The following is a 21892-nucleotide window of genomic DNA, read 5'->3' on the forward strand; positions in this document are numbered from 1 at the left end:
CCATGCAGCGGTTTCATATGATGACCACTGTGCAACTACAGCCTGCAGTCTGAACACGGCTACTTTCTCATGCTCACACAGTTGGTGGGGGAGGTGTGAGAGAGCAAGTGTTGTCAAGAGACGGGACTTGCTGAAAGATTTGTGGTTAAAGAGGAGTTTGAACTAAAATGGGTATAAACAGGACAGCGCTGGAGTCCTGGTCTGAGTCTGGTCAAATGTGTCCTAGCATGTTAGTATTAATGGTTTAGTTTAGATCGGGGTCACAGGACGCCTTAACCCATGAAATTGCTACAAGTCCAAAAAAAATACAGGCAATGACGGTGCCGTCTCTGCTCTAATCTTCTACTTCGACTTGATTTGTTGTGACGGCTGATAAGTCCCCACTGTGTAGTCTGACATTTGTAACAGTTTTACTACTGTGAACACTACCTGTTCAGTCTTGCACCGAGGTAAGCTAATGCCCTCCTCACGGTCTTGGTGAGTAGTGAAAACATTAGTTTGACTTTAGCTTATCTATTCTAAAGAATCCATTTATATTTTCAAAGTGAATGGAGCCTGTTACTGTACTGGACCACTCTGAGAGCTGGCAAACTGTAGAGCCAGATAACAAATCTTGTTTCTTATCTACAGATTTCCCACAGCTCATTGGCTGTTACGGTGTGTAGAGCTCATGGGTTCAAACAGGGATAGGTGTTTAATTTAATTTAAACTCAAACTATAATTATATCGTATTGATGGTCAATTTAAATACCACTTCCCGTTGACCAAGGAAAAACATTGTCTAGGTTGTTTTTGTAGACGGTGCCAGTGGCCTGAACACAGACTAAACTTTAAACCGAGAGGAAAAGACACCACTGTTTGGCTAAAGGCTAAAAGTTTAAATAAATATGGAAGGCACAGCAGGTTAAGGTCGAGTCACTGTTGAATCAGAAGCAGCCCTACTGCTCTCCACACCTGTAAAAACTAAAGGTCCAAATATCAAGAGAAGGCAAACATCCACGGAGAGAGAGAGAGAGAGAGATAGAGATGTAGCACTGCTGAATAAAAAACACAGACAAAAATGCAGCTGTAGCTTCGCCAGTGAAAGCTTAAAAAGTGCAGACGTCCAGACTGGTGCTGTTTCTCAACAACTTGGACGCTGCAGTTGCCTGGAGATCAAAGACTCGATTTTCTATTTCTACGGCTGCCCCGACTGCCTGCACTAAATACAACTCTGCACACTTGGCTCCACAGCCTGATTCTTTTTGCATCAGTTCAGTTGTAAATGTGCCTCAGACAGAACAAAGCCAGGCAGCCAGTGAATGTGCCGGTGTCATTTACACATACAACTATTGAAGGAGCAGAATGGTGGAATTGTTTGTTAATAACAGTCTGAGTATATCAGTCATCAACTTTTAATAAGACGCTCAAACACAGCCTTGACGTTTCTGTACGAGGACCAATAAGGAAGGTTTTCAATTTATAACAGATAAATCATCTTTATGGGCTGTAAGGTGCATATGGAGATGTCAGGAGACAGGCTGACGGTCTGACCCTACCCAGATGTGACCTGACCTGACCTGACTTTTCCACCAATGTAGTCATTCTGGCTCCAAGAACCAGCTTAACGCCAGAGTGACACCATATATAACTCATCCTGTGCTTTTTTGTTGCATGGAATTTGGTTCTTAGTGCTTTGGTGTCTTGTTTTTGTCAAAACAGACAGTATGCCACATGTGGGGAAAAGTTTTGCCATTGCTGTGATCCAACCCCTCTAACGGTTAGTGTCCAAATGTTGGAAGGAAGGGGAAGTCTTTCTGTTTTGTCTGGCTCTTTGTTACCTCATTTTAACAATAACATAAACGTCTCAAAGCATTTCTTTTAGCCTCTTAACTTTGGAGAATATTCTAAGGGATATAATGTACATTCACATCTCCAGATTGTAACATACAAATAATTAGAAATAATTACATTTTTCTGGTTTGGGTTTAGCTGTAGTTGTTGGCTGAAGTCAGTTCACGGTGCCCTTCTGTTGCACAGGCACAGAGGCATTAACGGCTGGCATGCTACAGTAACAAATAAAACAAGTGTCAAGCGTTTTTTGGGAAATTCCAGAATTCAAAGGTTGTTTAGCTCACTTGCTAACATTTACCAATCAGTTAGCATCATTTTCTACTTTGTACTTGTAGCAGTTTATTTATTACAGTGTATTGTTTTAAACCTTTGCATACTGAGCTTATTATATACAGTATATACTTTGGACTCGTCTTTTGAGTTAGAAACTATTCTAGGACCTAGAGTACCTCTGTGTGGGCAAATAGAGAGCATCCACAGGCTGTGAGGCTAAGAATCTGGTTCAGTGAAAAGAAATCACTACCTGCTGCCCACTGTTTCTCCAAGGAGACAGCAGCTGTGTTTTTTTTAAACCAGATCTGTTTTTTTAACCCTCTGTCTCTCCTGCTTTTGTTTTCTACGTTGCATCTCCACCCATCTGGGCTTTCCCTTTTTTCTCACAACAGCATTAGAGCGAGGTTTCTGTAAAACAGACTTCAGCAAAATCCTGCGACCACGTCCATCTGACCGCCCTGGTCTTTGTTCAAGAATGCTGTTTTAGGTTTTGCCGCTTGGATTTTTCACACTGAAACGCAGGCTTTGCTCAGTGGTCAGGAGGAGAAGGAGGGAGGGAGGGAGGGAGGAACCATGGCAGACAATTGGGAGTCGGTCTGACTGTAAAAAGACAAGACGTGCATGGACGAGGATCCTCCCTTGTCCATGCACGTTTGTCTCTTGGTGGGAGGAGTGGGCTTTTGTGTCCATTTCCATCCCAAGCTTTGACCGTCTTCCTCTTGTTTCGGTCTGATTCAACCAAAACACAAGTGGGAAAATGTGAACAGGATGATGTGCCACAAGCAAATGTCACACACAGACAAAAGACCCTTTTATTGGGGCTTTTTTGTGAGGACCCAACACAAACGTTGATGACACATGCAAAGGGGATCAGCATGGGAAAATTCACCGCCTTGTCTCATGTCTCATCACAGATGAGCTCAGGACTGGATGATGCAGGAAATTTGTCTCTGTCTCTATTGGTGGAAAATCGGTTTCTGTGCCGTAAAAACCCCTTTTTAAGGTGCTGTGTGTGGGCTTCTCAATAAAACCTGCGTGTGGCCTTTTCTTTGCATGTCTGCACACAATGCCAGCCACAGTTAAAGGGTGATGAAGATGCCAGGAGCAGGACGTGGCAGCAGCAGCCCTGTCCGGTGCAGAGCCGGCCTCTGACTGTGAAGACCTGACAAAACCAGCTTGGATGATGCAGTAAATCATGTCACTTGGCACAAAGGAAAAGTAACACGTGCATGAGCGAACACAAGACATCAGCTGAGGAGAAACACACACGATCCGTCAAATACACTGCATCCTTATGGTTATGTGCACAGATTTCTCTTCTCTTTTTATTTGCCACAGCTGCATCACAGCAGTCGACTGCTGAAACTACACCACCACACTTTGTCTCTTAGGTTGATCCTATGCACCTCAAACTCAGTATAGTATACACAGAAAAACACTCCTCCTTGTTCTTCAGGCCATAAGGGGACATCCCTGTGTTTTAATTAAACCTGCGAGGGCGGTGGTGTTTGGCAAAACTTTGTTGCTGTTTGTGTTTCCTAAGTCCCTTGCTTTCATTTTGGTTTACGACCCCTCTTTGAACTGACTGTTCGCTCCCCCACAATGAAGTTTCCAGACATTGTTGGACATTAGTTGTCTGTCAGGGACACTACTCTAGTCTGTTTTGTCTGTCTTTATTGGTTTTATACATCTTAAATCTCTGTTTAATTTTTCAACCACTTTTCTTTTGTTGTCGTCACAAAGTGAATGTATTGGAGTCAATATTTTGAGATCCAGCTTGTCACTTATGACCCACAACGGCCAGCTTTATACTGTAGATGTGTACAAGTTATAAGTTGTAAGTCTAGCTTGCTAACAGCAAATCAACACAATGGCCTCTGGTCAGGTGCTGTGTAATCAGGAAGCTGGACTGAACAAACAGTGTAGCTGCGATGCAAAGAAGAGTCAACTCAGAAAATAATTACCAAAAGCCTCATGCTCGATGTGCCTTTAGGCCTATAAGAATCCTAATACAGTGTTGCATTTATGTCCCCTAAAAGGAACAAAGACTCTTTTCATTTTGCTTGCTAATGGCAAAAAATCTACACAAACCGCTTGTTAATGTCTACTTCAGGAAGTCTAACTGAACAGCATTTTATTTACCTTCTGAAATCAATTTAAATGAACATTGACTATTAATAGTTAATTCATAAACATAAATAAACTATTGACGTCTGAGGGGTTATGAACCTTACACTGTCTCTTAATAGGCCTACAGGGGAGCTCTGGAAATTGAATCCTGGAAGTGATGAATGTAGCCGGTCCTTTAGGGACAAACAAACAACTTCCTTGACCCACCACAGGAGCAGCGCAGCCACTCCTCTGCTGCTGCAAGTACAAACCTTCAAAGAGACAAACAACTCCGAAAAACACTTCAAGGCCGCAATTCTCTTTGTTGTCTTTAGCTCGAATGTGGTACGATTTCCTTTTACATGTCTGACCTAGCAGATTTTAGTCCATGAGGATTTGGAGCTTTTGTTTTTGTGTTTGTTTGTTTATTTGTAAATGCTTCCATGAAAATCTGACACCGAGCTTGTCAGGCTCCCGTTTTAACTTTGTGTGACAGCAGTGGAGACAAACACAGCTGGTTGTCTGCATAACACAAGTTCACCATTGAGGTGCTTGAAGGTAGATAGTGTTTCCTTCACAGAAGTTCAGCTGGTTTCTTTCATTTCCCAGCTTTTATGCTAAGCTACACTGATAATGGACATTTAGTGATTGTTTTCCATCTTCTGGTTTGTATAGAACGTTACTAAATGCTTTTCTAAACACAGAGGTTATTTTTTGTTTGCCCTACAGAGTCAGGAAATGGATTTCTATGGTTTTGGTCACCCATAAGCCAATGTGGTCTTCCTCCCGTCTCCCCACGCTGACTCCTCCCTCTTCCCACCTCTGCTCATGTTTTCCTTCAGCCACTGCCGAGACAATACTGAAAATGGTCAAATGAAGAGAATGCAGTGGAAAATTCCCAGGCCATCTTTAGAACGGAGCGTAGTGAGTGAAGAGGGTGTAGATTTGGGGTTAGAGGGAGCAGGGAGTATGGGTGCAGGGTGGGTGTTAGTGGGTTTTTTGAGGGAGGAGTAGCTGGTTTGTGCAGAGACAGATTGCTGCGAGACTCCTCACTATAAAGTTCCCGTTTAATTACAGCTGCTGTGAAGGACAAGGCCAAGCACGCTCGGCCGGTGCATCTGAAAACGGTCTAAATCCCATTTGCTCATGTTGTGAACACAGGATTTTGCTCCTTAAAGGAAATCCTGGTTTACTCCACTTAAACGTCTGACAAACTGGTGTGATTAAAAGAGTCACTGATGTTATCTCACACATCCAAGTCTTGACTTTCCTTCTTTTTGTTACTGTCATTTTCAGACTGTATATACTACAGATGTCCTCAGTCAATCTCATTCCAGAAATGGAAAAGTATGCTGTAGCAAATATGTCCCTTCTGGCTTCTGTAGAAACAGCAGCACAAGATGGCCGCTGGTATAAAACAAAAACAAAGGCTCTTTCTGAAGCATAACAGAATATAGAAATAAGCTGAAGGCCACCTTTACTGTGTATGAATCATTTTCCATGTTAATGAGTGCAGCTTTAAATAGAAGCTTGTGGTTCCAGAAGTTCATCCTAACTTGGTTGCTGAACACTGACACCACATCTGCTGCTTCCAGCCCCAGAAACAACATAAATAAGTCCAGCCCAGCTCGCACACCATCAACCTTGCCTCTGCACAGGGTTATTTTGGGAGTCCATAATTACAAAGGAGGGACTGACTCCTTCTCCAACGCTCATCCGCAGCAAACACACTCACCACTGGCACAGTTGGCTTCAGAACCACTTCTTTTTTTTCTTTTTTTTTGCTGTAATTGAACTCTTAACTCATAGCAAACTACAAAATGAGTAAATCGTTATTAGATAACTTTAATTTTCAACCATAGCAACTCGTTTCCCTCTGCTAGATTTATTGCAGGCAGCGAGCAGAGTACTGCTCCGTGCACGTGGCATGAGCATATGTTGGAAATGTGTACATTTCACACAGACACACAAACACACACCACATGCCTCGTGAAAGCAGTCGAATGTGTTTGGCCCCATGTGAAGTCATTTATTTTCCCCCTATTTGAAGTTTACTTTTCCTGAGGCAGAAACCATCCATAACTAAATCCACTTAAAATAAAAGTTTGAGCGAGCGCTCTGGCTTTGTTTTAAGTCTGTGTACACAAACGGCAAACCAGTTTGTCTTTGTAGACGTCTTAGTTGTTCCAGCCAGTAGTCATACAACATACATCTATGTTGAATTTGTTTACAATTAGCAGGACTTTCTGTCTCTGTTGCGACACATGTTTACATGTCATGTGAAGGAATATTTTTGTACTATGTGCTTGTTTTTGCCAAAGGGGAGTTGGCTGTTGTTTGGTTGTGTTTAACCTGGATTTTCCCCTCAGTGCTAAGTCACAATAACAAAATGTGAGGCCATTATGTTGTTTATTATTCTGAATTAAATTTAGAGTTAATACCACTTTTTTGATGGCTGTCTGCATTTTTTAAAGGGACTAAATTTAGTTACTATTTTAAAAACTCCAAATGAAGGTTAGTTAAGTGTTTAATGCAGCTGCTGTGTGTGTGTGTGTGTGTGTGTGTGTGAGTATTTAAAAAAAAAAAAAGAACAATCACAGCCAGCTAAAAGTATAGCCTAAATGGGTCATGAGGCTAAAACAATGAGACAAGCTGTCGAGCCCTGCACCAGTCTGGCAGATTTACAGCCATCATGGCTTTTAGTTCCCTTTGATTGGCTGAGAATAAACCCACAGGTTTTTATAATTGGCCGTCACAAATCACCAGACTTGGCCATGAGCTGGACAATAGCCATATGACACTTGACTTAACGTTGACAAAGACAATCTAGACCAGTTCTTCTTAACTGATGAAGCCTTGAAAACAACACGTTACTTTTACTTACTCTTTTTAATAGATACTACACAAAACCAACTTCAACTCAAATTATACTTCTTATCCAGTCGGACCACAAACAAACACTTCACATTTAGGTCTCAGTCCACCATCTGTGGTGGAATTGATTGGTCCTGAAGGTTTTCATTTGGCCAGATGGTTCAAATGCATTTGCAGTTCTTTGATTGTGTAAATCAGGATTTACTTTTGTACTTCAGCTGCAGTAGATTTATTACTTTTGATTTCCTACAACATGTGCTGAGAAACTTGGGAGGTATACTCTGGCCTGGAGTGTTCAGAAAATATGGTTTGCCTGAGACAGTGAAAAGCCCCTGGTTCTAACTGGCCAAGACTATAATTGATAACATTTATGTAAAGTTGTTAAAACTACTGTTAATATTTTTCTGTATTATCAAAAATGTTATCCAAGTGCAGCCAAACCTCACGATGCACGATCATTATTTCCAAATTGAAAATGATCAGCTATGGTATTGGCATCAGCCATGAGGATCAGATAATTACCAGTTATGGGTTCCTAACCTTGGTTTTACTTGCATCTGAGACTAAAAGCTGAACTATGCAACAGCGAACAGTAATGGAGTCATTGTCCAACCCTGGTCAGTGAAGGTCATCTCTCTTTGTTGAAGTAGTTATAGAGTAACTCTGAGTAAATCTAGTCAACACTAAGTGACTAAGTCTGATTTTATTATTATTAACAACCACTGCATACCTTGGAGTCATAGTCATGTAAAGACAGAGAACCTTCCAGGCCCTTCTGGTAAATTTAACCTTCAACCTTCATGAAGAACAAGCTACACTGTCCTGCACAGCCCTGTGCTGACTCACTAAAGTCCAACAAGAATGTCCAGACCCTGTGAGAAGACGCTGCCCCTTCTCCCACACTCAAACACACGATTCCCTCCTCCACTGCATAATTCAGGCCAACTCAGCAGTTGAGGATGGCAGAGGAAGGAAAAGAGTGGAGGAGGGGAGGAATGAGCCCTAACCCTGCTGCTGATATGAACTGTGTCCCAGAGACCGGCTGTAACAATGGACACTGACAGCTCGTGTGGAAATTCTTCCAGAGACACTTCTGCTGTATGTGTGTGTGTGTGTGTGTGTGTGTGTGTGTGTGTGTGTGAAGGGGGGATTTCAGAGTCAATGAAAGATTCAGCAGAGAAAAACAGGAGCAGGAAGATCCCTGGATATGTGTCACCACGCACAGGAAGTGTTCTGCTCTGCTTGTGTGGTTGTGTAAGGCTGTACAGCTGTTGGGTGTTTTCAGGTGCAAGGGATGCTGGGAGAGTGGCCTGTCCTGGCCTGCCAACCAACATGGAATGAGGGGCCCTGACCTGGGGGCCAGAAAGAGGCATTTCATTGACCCTTGTTAATGACTAAAAAGACGTCACCATTTAGGGACCGTGTGCTAATGGCCGTGTCTAACACACTGCAGTGCAACATGCAGGATCCACTTAAAAAGGATTAAGAAAAGGTGGTGCTGGTCTCCTGTTTACAATGGGGGGAGGGGGGGGTCGTGGGGGGTTAAATAGTCTGGTCCTGAGGCCAGTCCTTGCATTTGAACATGTGGTTTGTGGCCTTCAAAGCAGGAGAAGAATTTTAATTTCATACATTTGCTTTAAGGCCAACTGAGGTCCATTTCAAAGACAGTAACTACATTTGTGTGAATGACCTAAAGATACTTCTGGTCTTTAGCTAAACCTTCACATTTTTTTGGTGTAATTTGAAGCTGTTTTTCATTAATCTTTTTTTTAACATTAAGCTATCAAAGCCAAGGTTTTTATTCTGTATATTTTTACACTTTTAGTCAGCCATGTTTGATTTAACCCTTTGATGTAGTTGATTTATTGTTTGTCTAACTTAATGTAATTGTTTTGTAGTTAATGACAACTTTGTGTTGTCTTAAACGTAAGCTTTACATATTTATGGCTTTGCAATTTATGAAGTTTACCTTGTTTATTTATTTTATTTTTTTTTGTTTTCGTCCAAGGTTGTGTGTCAGATTTTGTTGTACAGTTGTAATGGAGCCGGTGAATAGATACATCAGTGTCCAGAGGACTCACTGAGGACACACTGGGGTCAGCGGTGTCCTCTTTTAAACACTGGTGCGTGTGGGTGTCTGCGGCTGTGTGTGCGTGCTTGGATGAGGATGAATAAAAAGTGATCTCATCCGCCTTTGAAGATAACGTTTCTCTGGCCACTTACAAGTCAAGTTGAAACATGATGGATTATTTTTCTTGCGCGTGGTGTGAATGAGAAGCCGGTCTCTAGAGCCAGCTTTGTAACAAAGGATCACTTTTCCTGAGGTGCTTGATGTAAGAGCCTCTCAGTAGGACGTCTTCTGTGAAGACGGACATTCTCGACCTTTTCTCAGACCCATTCTCTGATTGCTTATTTCGACAAGTTGCTCATCTTTTCACATGCAATGGAAAATTTGTCTTGTTTCTTTTTTAAGCTCTGAAGAGAGATTTGCTGAGGCAAAGAATTCTAGACAAAATGTCAAAGATGTTTGCCTTATGGTGTAAAAAGAGAGTAGTGTTAAAGTTTGCTGTTCAGGTTACAAGTGCAGTGAGTTAAATCTACTGCACAATGTTTATGGAGATTTTTTGGATCATTTAAAGGATTTTTTTTTTTTCCCACTGAATGTTATTATATTTTGGCTATCTACGGGCTAGTCAAAGCCTCCCTAAATGTATATTTTTAGTGCCAATTTTGTTTTCCTTTTACCTGTTTTTTTTTTCTTCTTTCAGCTATTCTTTGAAATATATCTGGCCTTTATTTGTAGCCATCTCTTATCTACTTTTTTGTCCCACAGCAACATAAATGTGTAACAGTCACACACATGTAATCCATGTCCCACTGGGCACATTGGCGTATATTAGCTTCTGCTATTTTCTGACTCTGCCTTGTGCTTTTCTCTTGCTCTAAGGCTAAATGTAGCATGAATACCTCCTGTCCTGTTTGTAGCTATTTAAAAACAAACTGTGTCATACTGTGTGTGAATTAGCAAAACAATAAAATACCATTCATGTAGACTTCAATAGATCAGGCAACATAAAGGTCGCTCCGTCTGCCGCTCACAAACCAAGATTCATGCCGTGATTGTTCCCATTAAGTCATGTTGCTATTCGTCTTATCATGTAGTGCATCTTTTTTTAGCAGCAGCGTAATGACAGGACAACCAGCTAAGAGTAAACAACATCACATGTCTCATATTCAATTAAAGCCATCTTATGTCATATCTGACTCCCAGTCACATGGGCTCACAGTAACAGAAGGTCAGACAGGTGGCAGAGCTCGGGTCCAGCTCTGCTGCTGTGACCTGTGTCATCACCACACTGCCAGAATCTTCTTCCTCTCCTTTCCTCCTTTGCCAGAACTACCTCTAAATGTTTTGTTTATCACGTGGCTGTGTAACAAAGGCTTGATTCATAATGTCGAGTCGTTCTGAGTCTCGTCCCTTGTTATGAAAGCTCTTTATTTCTTCTTGCCAGGACAGGTAGCTGAGGGGCAGATAAAGTGGAATTTAAGCAGCATGTGTTGTGCTTGGTTGGAAACATGCGTGTGACCGACAAATACTTAGCTGCATTAAAACCAGAAGCCTTGGTTTCTGGGGAGATTTTGAACCAAAACTTGCATTTTCTTTTCTTTTTGGTCACTGAGGGAGAGATGATTGTTGTACTAGAGCAGGGATTTACAACCTGTGGCTCTGAACTATCTCTTCAATGGCCCCCAGCAATGGACAAAATTTAGCCTGGCTGCATTTTGTTTTAACTTTTAACTATCTACATCGACATCAACAACTATATTTTAGCTGAAATTGGTTATCTCAGAGCAAATGTTTCTTACAGTAGTTAGGTTTGTATGCCAAAAACCGCCTGGTTTCCATTTATTTACATTACAGTTTAACAAGGCATTCATTATACATTGAATAAATGCTATGTGTTTGTATGTCACCTAATTATCGTCTGTGGTATCTCAGCAGGAGCAGATGAGCCGGAGGTCTTTGTAAACTATAGAATTTGGTCTGCCCTGAAAAAAGCCACTCAGCCTTCTAATGAAAACCCCCTAACTTTCTTTTTGGTGGGAGTGACCGTACCTGTAGCGAATTGCAAACCTGCAACTCTCTGCCCAAAGCACACAGAACAGCCCAGAACAGAACAGCAGACGAGGCAGTTCCCTCTAACTTGTCCCAGATGTGCAGCTCAGCCCCTGCAGCCTGCTGCTCTAACTGCTAGCGAAAAGAGTTGAAAGAGTAGTCGAAACCAGCACATACATGTTGGTCGACCCCTTCAGCTGACTCTCAGTCTGTCTTTTTTTCCCTTTCTACTCTTTGATTGTCTGGATTTTTTTTCAGTTGCAGCAGCATCTAAACTGTGCAGTGTCCAGACACAGACTTAACAGGTTCTGAATATTTTGAATTTGTTCTGGTTTAATGGCTCCTCTGTGACAGTTAACCAAATATCTTTGGTTTGTGGACCAAACCCAAACATTTGTGGAGCTCATTATTTGAAGATTTTTGGGTAAACCAATGTACTTTTCCCACAATTGTATTCATTTTGTGGAACAAACAACTCATCAGCTAATGAAACAGGACCATTCTCCTCACTACTTATGGATATAAGTAATAATCTGTGGTTATTTGGGGATCTCCAGAACTCTTTCATACAAAGTATTTATTTTCAAATGCTTTCCTTTGCTTACCAAGAAAGACTTTAGCTAGCTTACTAACAGAAAAATGGCTAAAATGGTATAAAACAACAACAAAAAAACACCAACTGTAGAGTTAGGGAGAAAACCACCATATGATGGAAAAATGGCACATTTCTATTGTCTACAGCTCCTGTTGTTAGTTTAGTTTTGCTTTGTAAATGCTAAAAAACTTTGGGCAAAGTTGTTTTAAAGGAAACCCTAGATTGCCAGACGTATGCTAAATTTGACCACTTATATTTAAACTTTTTATCACCAGGTTTGCACAGGTATTATGGCCCAGATGAGAAGTGACAGCTGGAGTATAAACACACATCCTAAGGAATGGTTGCTGCAGTATTATTGGTGCTAAATTTGTTAGCTGGTCATATTTTTTTTAATGTAAAAGAAGTGACAGTTAAACTTAAAGTAGCTTTAAACAAGTCTCTTAAGGGTCCTGACTTTGTGGACAATAATAAAAACTTCCAGTAAGTTCCTGCCCTGATGTTCAGTTTTAACCGCGTCCATTTATCCAGCATCTCTCCTAATTTCCATCGGGGCCCTGCCTCAACCATCTCTGCAAGAATGTGAAATATGTTTGCATGATAAAAAAAAAAAAGTCCTTTTTATTCTGTCTGGAATTTTCTTTCCATGTTAGTACGAGCTGGAATTTTTGGCAGAACTTGGACCCTGACTATACACAGATAGACTTCCGGAGCGTCTCCACTGCGGAAGAGAGCAGCCTTCCAAGAATACTGATTGTTTTGATTTATCCAAGACTTGTCTACATGTATGTCCCACTGGAGGAGGCTCCATGTTTGGAACTTTGTTTTTGAAAGAAACTAAGACTTGTATACACATGGATATACTGTACGTACATATATATATGTATGTATGTATGTGAGATGTATGTTGGCCAAATCCTTGGTAGTCTAAATGTGAGGGTCTCCCACTTTCATGTGTGTATGCATAATTTCCGTGCGTGTGTGTTTCTGTGGGGCCCAGGAGTGAAGCCCACTCCCACATTACCCAGTGATCTAATGCAGTGTGCAGCACTATTGGCCGTTCCCTCCCAGAGAGCTCCGGCTTTTCTTCCGTGTCACTACGTTCTTTGTCACGCTCGGCCGAGGACATGATAAAGTCCCAGGGCAAAGGGGGTGGAGTTGTTGGGGTTCAGGAATGTCACTTGTATATATGGACTGTAGCACAATGTGACGTCGACTGGCTGTCATTGACACTGCACTTACTTTTAAAGAGTAAAAAATATATATATATAGGTGTCTGAAACATTTTTTGAATGCCACTACTAAAAAAGCTGCACAGTGTCCACATTTTTACAGATGTTGGTGTGAAATGTCACATGTTAGTTCAGCTCCATAACACGTCTCTAAACATCATTAGCCCGAGGGTGTGTTCAGTTATTTTACTTCTCTTGAGTAAAGATGAGTTTAGTTATGTAGTTTACAACTTTGGAAATAACCTAATTAAATACAAAAGCGTTTTTGTTTCTATTCATTTCATTGCACCACTACTTGCAGCAGCGTCCAATCACAAGACAGGCCTGGAACAAGCGTGTGAAGGCTTTAAAGGTTGATCATAAAACTTCTTCTTCAGATTCCTGTCTCTTTATTGGAGATGGAAAGCTGACTTTAAAGAGGCGTCTTTTAACAGCACCTCAGAGCTGGAGGTGGGCTGGGTTCTCTGTACTTTACAAGCCTGGACACAGCCTGAAGCTGCAGGAGTTTTGTTACAAACGTCAACAATATATTTGTATTTTCTATTTGTGTCTTCTATGTACATCATCCTGTTTGTACAATGTCCCATTTGCACCATGCCACAGTGACCTCTTCTTTCACAGGGGCAGTAATAGTAGCTGTCATGTGACCTTTAAGGACAGTGTTAGATATTTTGTGGCTCACAGACACACATGCACAGACACGTTCTAATCGTATGACACAATCTAATTAAAATCTAAAATCCATCTTTTCAACTCCGACCTCTGCTCCCTGACCTCCTGGGTCACGTCAGCTGATGATTTTCTGGTTTCTCTGAGCTTCTGCTTCAGTGCAGTTTGAATTTTCCTAAATAAAACCCGCTCTATATTCACTTGATGTTACTAATATGAGACATAATTCAAATTCACTAGACTGGAAAAACATGGCAATTTTAAAATCCCACCGTCAGTTTCTGGATTTCTTTCCTTATCCACAAAGTTGCGTCAGAGCTCTCATGTTTCCCTTCAGTGATACTCGTTGCTGCCGACGTTAAACGTTATTTAAGTCAATGAATGGTTTTCCGTCTCTGTCAGCATTCAGCCTCATTACTGACTGCGTTTTTATCCCCAGAACAAACTGGAGTTTAGGATAAATGCTAACAGCTGGTGTGTGGATACAGACTGTGTATAATGCATAGATTTTAAATTGTATAAACTGATCAGTAAATCACATTCGATGGTGTGTAACAGTGGAAACACTGACTAACACCTCACTCAAATGTGTGTGTTCTTTTTTTTTTTTCAAACAGGCTTTTAGTTTTGCCGTTGATCCTGCAGTTGCCTGGCACTGACCCGTAGGCTTTGATCAGTGGGTTCACATTGGCTTACCCATCATGCCTCAGTGTAACCAGGATTAGGGCTGTCAGGAGTTGTTATGATAACCTGTGTGTGACTGGCTGGAACATCCTCACACAATCTGTGTGTGTGTGTGTGTGTGTGTGTGTGTGTGTGTGCACGCAGACTTACACAAGGTCAGACAACAGGTTATTAGCACGATTATAGTCTCATTTGACAGATGTGAGATTTTTGGGACCAGGCAGCCCAGAAAATCCTGCCTCATGTGGCACGTGAACAGGAATCAAGGTCAAATCTGGGGTTCATTCTGACTACAAGTAGAACTTCTAGAATGTCTGATATTTTTCCGTGTTCTACCTTTTATTTGATACAAATTACAATAAAATTACAATAAAATAGTACTCTGTCCACTGACCCCAACCTCTGCCCTAAAATTACAGTTTTAGAGATGCAGTGTCAGTTTTTGGCATATGTTGACATATGTTCCAAAAATATCAAAAGTAGAGTTCATTGTAGCGGAACATTCAGTAGCAGAGTTGATAAAAAAAAAAAACATTTTCAGATTGAATAATGTTTTAGTCCAGGAAATTAAACCTTAGCCCAACAGAAAGACAGACAGACAGACTGGGGTTTCTGGTTCCTGACCCACAAGTTAATTTATTCAATTTTACCAAACACTTCATTCCCATGAAGCTCCAGTGATTTACTCACCAAGAGAACGCATTCAGTCATTTCACCATTTTCATGCAAGAGGAAGTTGATTATTTGCATATTTGCTGGTTTATGGCCCACAATCTAGGTGGCGCTAAACATGTCCTCACTGACACGAATATTTGATAAATTGACAAAATATTACAACAAATTGTTAGAAAAAACCAAGCAAAGTACAACTGACAGGTGGTGGCAAAGTTAGAGGATTAGATCAATAAATGAATTGAAATTCAATTCCCAGGAAAACTAATCCTCTTAAATTAAGGTACGTTCTACTCTGATGATAGGCCATAATAAAGTCTTTTTCAATGAAGAGTCAGAAGACTCCTCCCGTTGGTCTAGAGTCACTCGACCCTTATTATGGTATTCGTGGAGTTATTTAAACAGATTGCAGTTAAATGTCCTTCTTATGGGATTTTGTCAAACAGCTGTGTGAAATTACACACAGAGAGAAATCAAAATTACAGCTGCAGACGTCAGAGTGGGCTGAAAGATCATCTGCCCCAGTAAAAAGCCCCACTGCTGTGGTGGGTGGTGTGGTGTGGTGTTCCCCTCAGTTTCAGACCCAAATGGGGGTGTGGTTGGAGGAGGAGACACAGGAGGTGGAGGTGGAGGGCGTACACCATAGACCTGCTGCGATCCTCTCTCCAATATGGTTCCCATCAGTGTGACTTGCACTTGTGGTTGAAATTCCACTGCTGCAGCAAATGGATTCAATCAAATTGGCTTCTGTCGCCACAGAGTGCAGAGAAAACCGAGAGAAAACGGTGAAGATTGATGATCTTCCTTTGGAATAATCAAATTAAAGCTCGGTTTTTAAAGCAACTGTAGTTGATAAAACGCAGTTTCAGGCCAGTTCCTCATCAGTGAGTCTTTACTTTTCCCACCCAGACCCATTCATCATATTTGTTTGGCTGTTTATTTGCCACCACTCTATCATAGCTGCTTCTTAATGTGCCAATGTACCACACTGCAGTTGGTGTCACTGCTGACCCCACCCAAAATATCTGTGTCTTTTCACCATGCACATCAGGACTTTAAGGACATACCATAAAAAAACACCATGTCCCCCAAAACCACAAGATAAATTCCTTCATGTCTCCAAAGCTGTAATTTAAGAGGCTCCTGTCTGGTCAACATTTTCACTCTGACCCAGTGAAAGGAGGTGCTGAGGGCAGAGGACCTATAAGGGGAAGTCCAAATGTCCAAAAAACAAAATCTAACAAAAATTTATGAAAAAAAAAAAAAACAAAGCTATCTCTTAACATGTCTTCCATCGGTGACACCTACAGGACGTCTTTCAGGCCGGTCACAACCTGCTTCTGTGCCTCGTCCAAGGACTAAAATCTAGTCCAGGAAATTCAAAAACCAGACCAAAAAACATGATAATGATCACTGCCCTCTGACCTTTACTCTTGTACCAATAAATCAGATACTAACAAAACCAGAGACTTGTATCTTCTCAGAGACCACATATTTGTTGCAGATTGCCCCGACTCCTACATTGTACTGGTTCCTGAACAAACACAATCCTTTTCTAAAGCAATTGTCCTCCACTGTAGGCAGGGATGACTCATCTGTGCTGTGATAGAAGTGCAGGAGCTGATGCTCCGGCCTGGGGACCTTCACTTCCTGTCCCATCGGGCTTTTGCTCTGTGCAGATTTCCTTTCTGTCAGATAAGGAGAGATTAGAGCACTAAGGCATAATCAAACCACACTTGGTCGGTAGGACATTTTCCCAGAAAAATGCAATTCAGAACAATTCTTCCTGACAATCCAGACCACGGGCCACACAGCCCAGTTTCTACTATGCAACATGTCATTTAACATTTTCATCTTCAGCTTCTATTTTGTCACTGATCAGTTTCTTCGAGGACTGTATCATAATCCTGAGACACGTTCAGCCAAATCAGTTCCTTTTGTGTTCTGCTGCTCACAGCCTGACGAACACAGCCTGAACAGAATCCCCAACGTGAAGCTAATGAATTCACAGAGTTCATCTGAAGTACCTCACCTCACCTCAGAGAATTCCTTCCAGTCCTTTCCTTTTGTTCGCCACCTACCTTTATAGGTTTTTGTCAAAGCAAGTGTTCTACAGTGTTTAGCAGCTGAAATGTTGTTTTTGGACTTCACTCCCTGATGAGGATTATCTAGTCCAGCATATGAAGGCTTTCATTGTTTCTCTGATTGCTCTGAGTATCTGCAAGGAAACATCACACTCATTCTTTCCACAGTGTTTTGTCTTCTCCAGTTCACTCTCTGGTTAATCCACCAGAGGAGCGCTGTACTTGTGTTACAGTGTGGAGGTACAGCCAGTATTTTTAACGTGTGAAAGACAGTTTGTACTCATGGTAGAACATGTATATACCTGTGTGTATCTCACAGCACTAATGCATGCTGGGATTCTCTGCAGCTGCCGTCTGTGGCAGAAGGGTGGGACACTTCTGTCAGCACAGACAGGGAATGTTCTGCACATTCAGCATATTTGTTCCCCCCCCCACACACACACACAGAGAGAGAGAGAGAGAGAGAGAGCCTTGGTTGTATCTATATTCCATAGACAGATAATATTCTCACATGTTTAACAAGAGGTTAAACCGCTCATTTTAAAAGGGACTTCATTCAGTTAATAACAAGCTAAAGCTCAGTTAAGACATACTCAAAGGTGGAGGTAGAAGATGGCTGAGCTGAGTGACTCTACACTATAATGATATCACATGTATTTGATGAAGGTTTAACAGAAAGAAGTCCATCTGTGCTGAGTTAAAGCAAATGTCTGAGAGTTTGTGCAGCAGGTGGTTTGATTTAAGGCTGTTTCTGTCTGAAGCTTTTGTAGTGGGTGGTATGGAAACTCTCAGGTTGTTACCTCACTGAGATGCTGTTGTACCTTCTGTCCCTCGGTGTGTGCAGATCATTAAAACTAATATTTTCCACCATTTTCTGATGAAACTGAAATGTTTTTTGTTCTTCTGTCCACAGAGGAGGTCGACTACACCAACTTTGGCACCAACACCATCACACGCAAAAAGAAGGCGGTGGTGGCGCTGCGTAACAATGACATTAACCGCAAGAGACCACACATCCGCATCGGAATGCCGCAGGACTTCCGTCCCGTCTCCTCCATCATCGATGTGGACATCCTGCCAGAGTCTCATCGCCGCGTTCGACTGTATCGCCACGGCTCCGACAAACCTTTGGGTTTCTACATCCGAGATGGAACCAGTGTAAGGGTGACGCCACACGGGCTGGAGAAAGTCCCAGGGATCTTTATATCCCGGCTGGTTCCTGGAGGTTTGGCGGAAAGCACGGGGCTCCTGGCGGTCAATGACGAGGTCCTGGAGGTGAATGGTATTGAAGTGACTGGAAAGTCCTTGGATCAGGTGACGGACATGATGATCGCCAACAGTCACAACCTGATTGTGACTGTGAAGCCAGTGAACCAGCGCAACAACGTGGTCCGCAGCAGCAGGATATCAGGAAGCTCCGGCCAGTCCTCAGACAGCGGCGGATCTACCGGATACCCGACTTTGTCTGTGGCCTCAGTGGGAATGTCGTCCTCAGGGGCTCACGGTTACCAAGACGACTTAGAGAGTGACGAAGATGCCGACATCGTCATCGAGAGTAGCATCAAGAGGCCATCTCAGAGGTCTAACGCTTCCCTGGCATCCAACACGTCTCGTACCCAACCTCAAACACCAACCACGCGCTCAGGCTTCACTGCACCTCCCAGTCCTCCTTCACGTCCTTCATCTGTGGTCTCCACCGCCTCCTTCCGCTCCCAGCTGAGCCTCAATGGAGGTTCCAACCACCACCACCAACACCAACAACAACACCAACAGCATCAGGCAACACCACACCAACAGCAACAGCATCAGCAACACCAACAGCAACACCAACAGCAACACCAACAGCACAATAGCCTCAGCTACCAGCTCCACCGAGATCTCAACCTACACCACAACGCAAACCAGCACAGCCTCCACCACGGACAGCCTCCACATCACAGCAGCAACCCCGCCCTGCGCCACAGCAACGGCAGCCTCCACAAAATCCTCAGCTCACTGAAAACGGACCCACGACACAGTCTGGCGCTGCCCAGAGGTGGCGTGGAAGAGGACGGCACCGTCATCACACTATAATACCTACAACCACACACATTCACACACAGACACAAAAAAACACCCAGTGGTTCAGAGACTGAACTGAACTTTAACTTTAACACCAGGCTGGAAGAGTCTGAGGATTTCACCAGAGCCTAATTTTTTTAATGATATAAAAGGAAGTTGGAAATAAGGATCATGTTTATATTTGTCTTTTTTTTTTTAAACTGTTCCGATCTTTATAAAATGTGTAATTATGTTTGTTTGTTCTGAGCATCAGGACAAATTACTGTCATTTTAGGAAAAATTCCACTGTATCTTAGACTCATGACTGCAGCGTCTGCAGCACATCATCTCCTCTTAGTGACCACCGTTATAAAGATTGTTGTTTTTATTACTGGGACCAACTGTGGGGTTGATCATGGATGTTTTTAAAGAGTAAATCTATATTTCTTATATTCTGATAAATGCTGTGTAGATCATGATTTTTGGTGTTTTTTTTAAATAGCTCTTTTTATGCAATGATGATGACGTTTGATCAAATCGTTGTATCTGTACCAATAAATTATTCTGTTTCACATTTTTGCAAAGTATCACTGTGGTTTGGTGGAGTCTTAAAATCATGTGATCTTTTATTCATAAAGTTGAGTCTGACAGAGTAGCTCAGTTCTCAAATCCCCCTGTTAAAAAACACAAGTAATTAAGGAGCATTTTGAGGCTCCTCTAAAATAATTCAGTTTTTAAGTATTTCCTTAATAATTAACAATGTTTCAGAACAGATAAACCTTACTCAGAGATTTCTTAATGTATCTATGCACACACAAAGAATTATGCTATCAAATCTAACTTTCTTGGGTTATAATTTAATCCTAATTCTACTAATTGATGGCCATTTTCACTGATTAACAGACTTCAGTGATGTACATTTGTACTGGACAATTAATGTGGGCTCTTCAGCTGGTCTCATCATTTTAACTTTCTAATTTTAGGGTAGAATTGCAACTTCCTAAATTATTAAATTTTAGTAATGTGATGTTATCTCTCTGTGAATAAACAATCTGAGGAATGACTTTATATTGGCTTCCAGGCTGCTGTAACTCAAAGAATAATTAAATCAAAAAAATGTTTAATTAACTTTCATAACTCACTGTTGTTTGTGCACGTTTGCTGCTACATAATTAGATGTAACTTTCGCCACAGTGAAATGTGCAGTGGCTGCAGCTCCAGTTAAAAAATCATTTGCACAGTTTGGCTTGACTGGTTTGGAGGGAAGAAAAAAAACAACACATACTTTAGGTTTAAATTCCCTCATAACCACAAGTCAGAAGCTCCTCGGAGCAGACAGTCAGCAGAATGAATCATTAAGGCAAACACTGACGACTCACTCTTCACCACTGGCAACATCTGGAAACTGGGCGTGCTCGCTCATAAGGTGTGTCATGGGCCGTGTCTTAATCACGTTAAGGTTTGATCATCTTGTATTGACTATTATCATTTCAACCCTTACCCAAACTCTGTCACTCAGCAACATTATTATTATTCTTGGATGAGAAGAAAAAATGACTAACAAGTGCAGCCAATATGTCTACTTAAACATGAAGCAGGAATTCGGCAACGACACCAGAGGCCCAGCAGCAGCAGCAGCAGCAACAACAACAACAACAACAACAGCAGCAGCAGCAGAGTCCTTTCACTGCTCTGATAATGAGTTTGTGTCCAGTGTTTACTCCACATGTGTCTCTGCTCCAACAGGCAGCAGGTCAGTGACATGCAGCCAACCTGTCTCTGCTCTGGTTATTAGTCGGCACACACACACACACACACACAGAGAGAGAGAGAGAGAGAGAGGCCCAAAACTCACAGTCACTTAATTCGTCTGTATTCAGTGAGCTAACACTTTTTGGTCAATCACATGACCACAGCGTATGGATCACATGGTCTGAGAAAAAGCCAGAGCCAGGCCAGAGCCTAAAACACATTACAAAGATATTTTGTTAAGTATTAGACTTTAAGTGATTCCGTGACAGTATGGTATGAGATGAAGACGGGAATTGTTGCACATCCACTACACTGCTTATAGCCGTGTTTCATATAGTAGCAATACTAAAGAAACACAAGGGCTTGTGTGTTGAAAAATGTTAAATTATAAACTTGTACTCACACAAACACTACGCACAACACCAATACAGTGATTTCGGCTGCCATCTACTGGCCAAAATATGCAAGGTCATAATTTAGAGCCCCCAAAACAGACCCCATGGTCATACAATATTCGAACTGGCACACGTTAATCAGTTTCCGTCTAAATAATCATCATCTCTATAAACTATCGAGTAAAACTATAAACAGAAAATTATTCTAATCAATGAATAAAAAAGAACGGTTAATCTCCTGTCTGCATAATTCTTTACCCGCAGCATTGAAACGTACCTACAGATATCTTTGTAATAAAATATAATAGTCTTTGTAATAAAATATATCTTTTATATTTTTACATACACATTAAGTCATATCCGCTATTGCTAAAACATATCTTTAAAACTAAGTAGACCTAAGGAGTTCAGAGAAATAAAGTAAAGAGAAATAAGGTATAAATCAACGTCCTGGAAATAATTCCAGAATAAAAGAAGTTAAGTTATATATATATATATATATATATATATATGTATATATATATATATATATACACACACATTTTCAAAAACGTAACTCGCAA

The 21892-nt window shown here is 41.5% G+C and overlaps 2 protein-coding genes across 2 annotated transcripts in view; one reads left to right on the forward strand and one right to left on the reverse strand.

Annotated features, from left to right (window-relative positions):
- The window catches only part of pard6gb (par-6 family cell polarity regulator gamma b), a 28943-nt gene extending 8612 nt beyond the window's left edge, over positions 1 to 20331 (forward strand). Inside the window, exon 3 of the mRNA XM_008331706.3 lies at positions 18056 to 20331. Within this exon, the coding sequence (XP_008329928.1) occupies positions 18056 to 19215 (1160 nt within the window). The 3' untranslated portion in view covers positions 19216 to 20331. The remainder of the gene's footprint in view (positions 1 to 18055) is intronic.
- Positions 1 to 21892, reverse strand: part of jarid2b (jumonji and AT-rich interaction domain containing 2b) — a 229749-nt gene that overhangs the window by 194826 nt on the left and 13031 nt on the right. The gene's annotated exons all lie outside the window — the stretch shown is intronic.

The sequence above is a fragment of the Cynoglossus semilaevis genome, chromosome 18, assembly GCF_000523025.1.
Source record: "Cynoglossus semilaevis isolate Cse_v1.0 chromosome 18, Cse_v1.0, whole genome shotgun sequence".
Taxonomy (NCBI): domain Eukaryota; kingdom Metazoa; phylum Chordata; class Actinopteri; order Pleuronectiformes; family Cynoglossidae; genus Cynoglossus; species Cynoglossus semilaevis.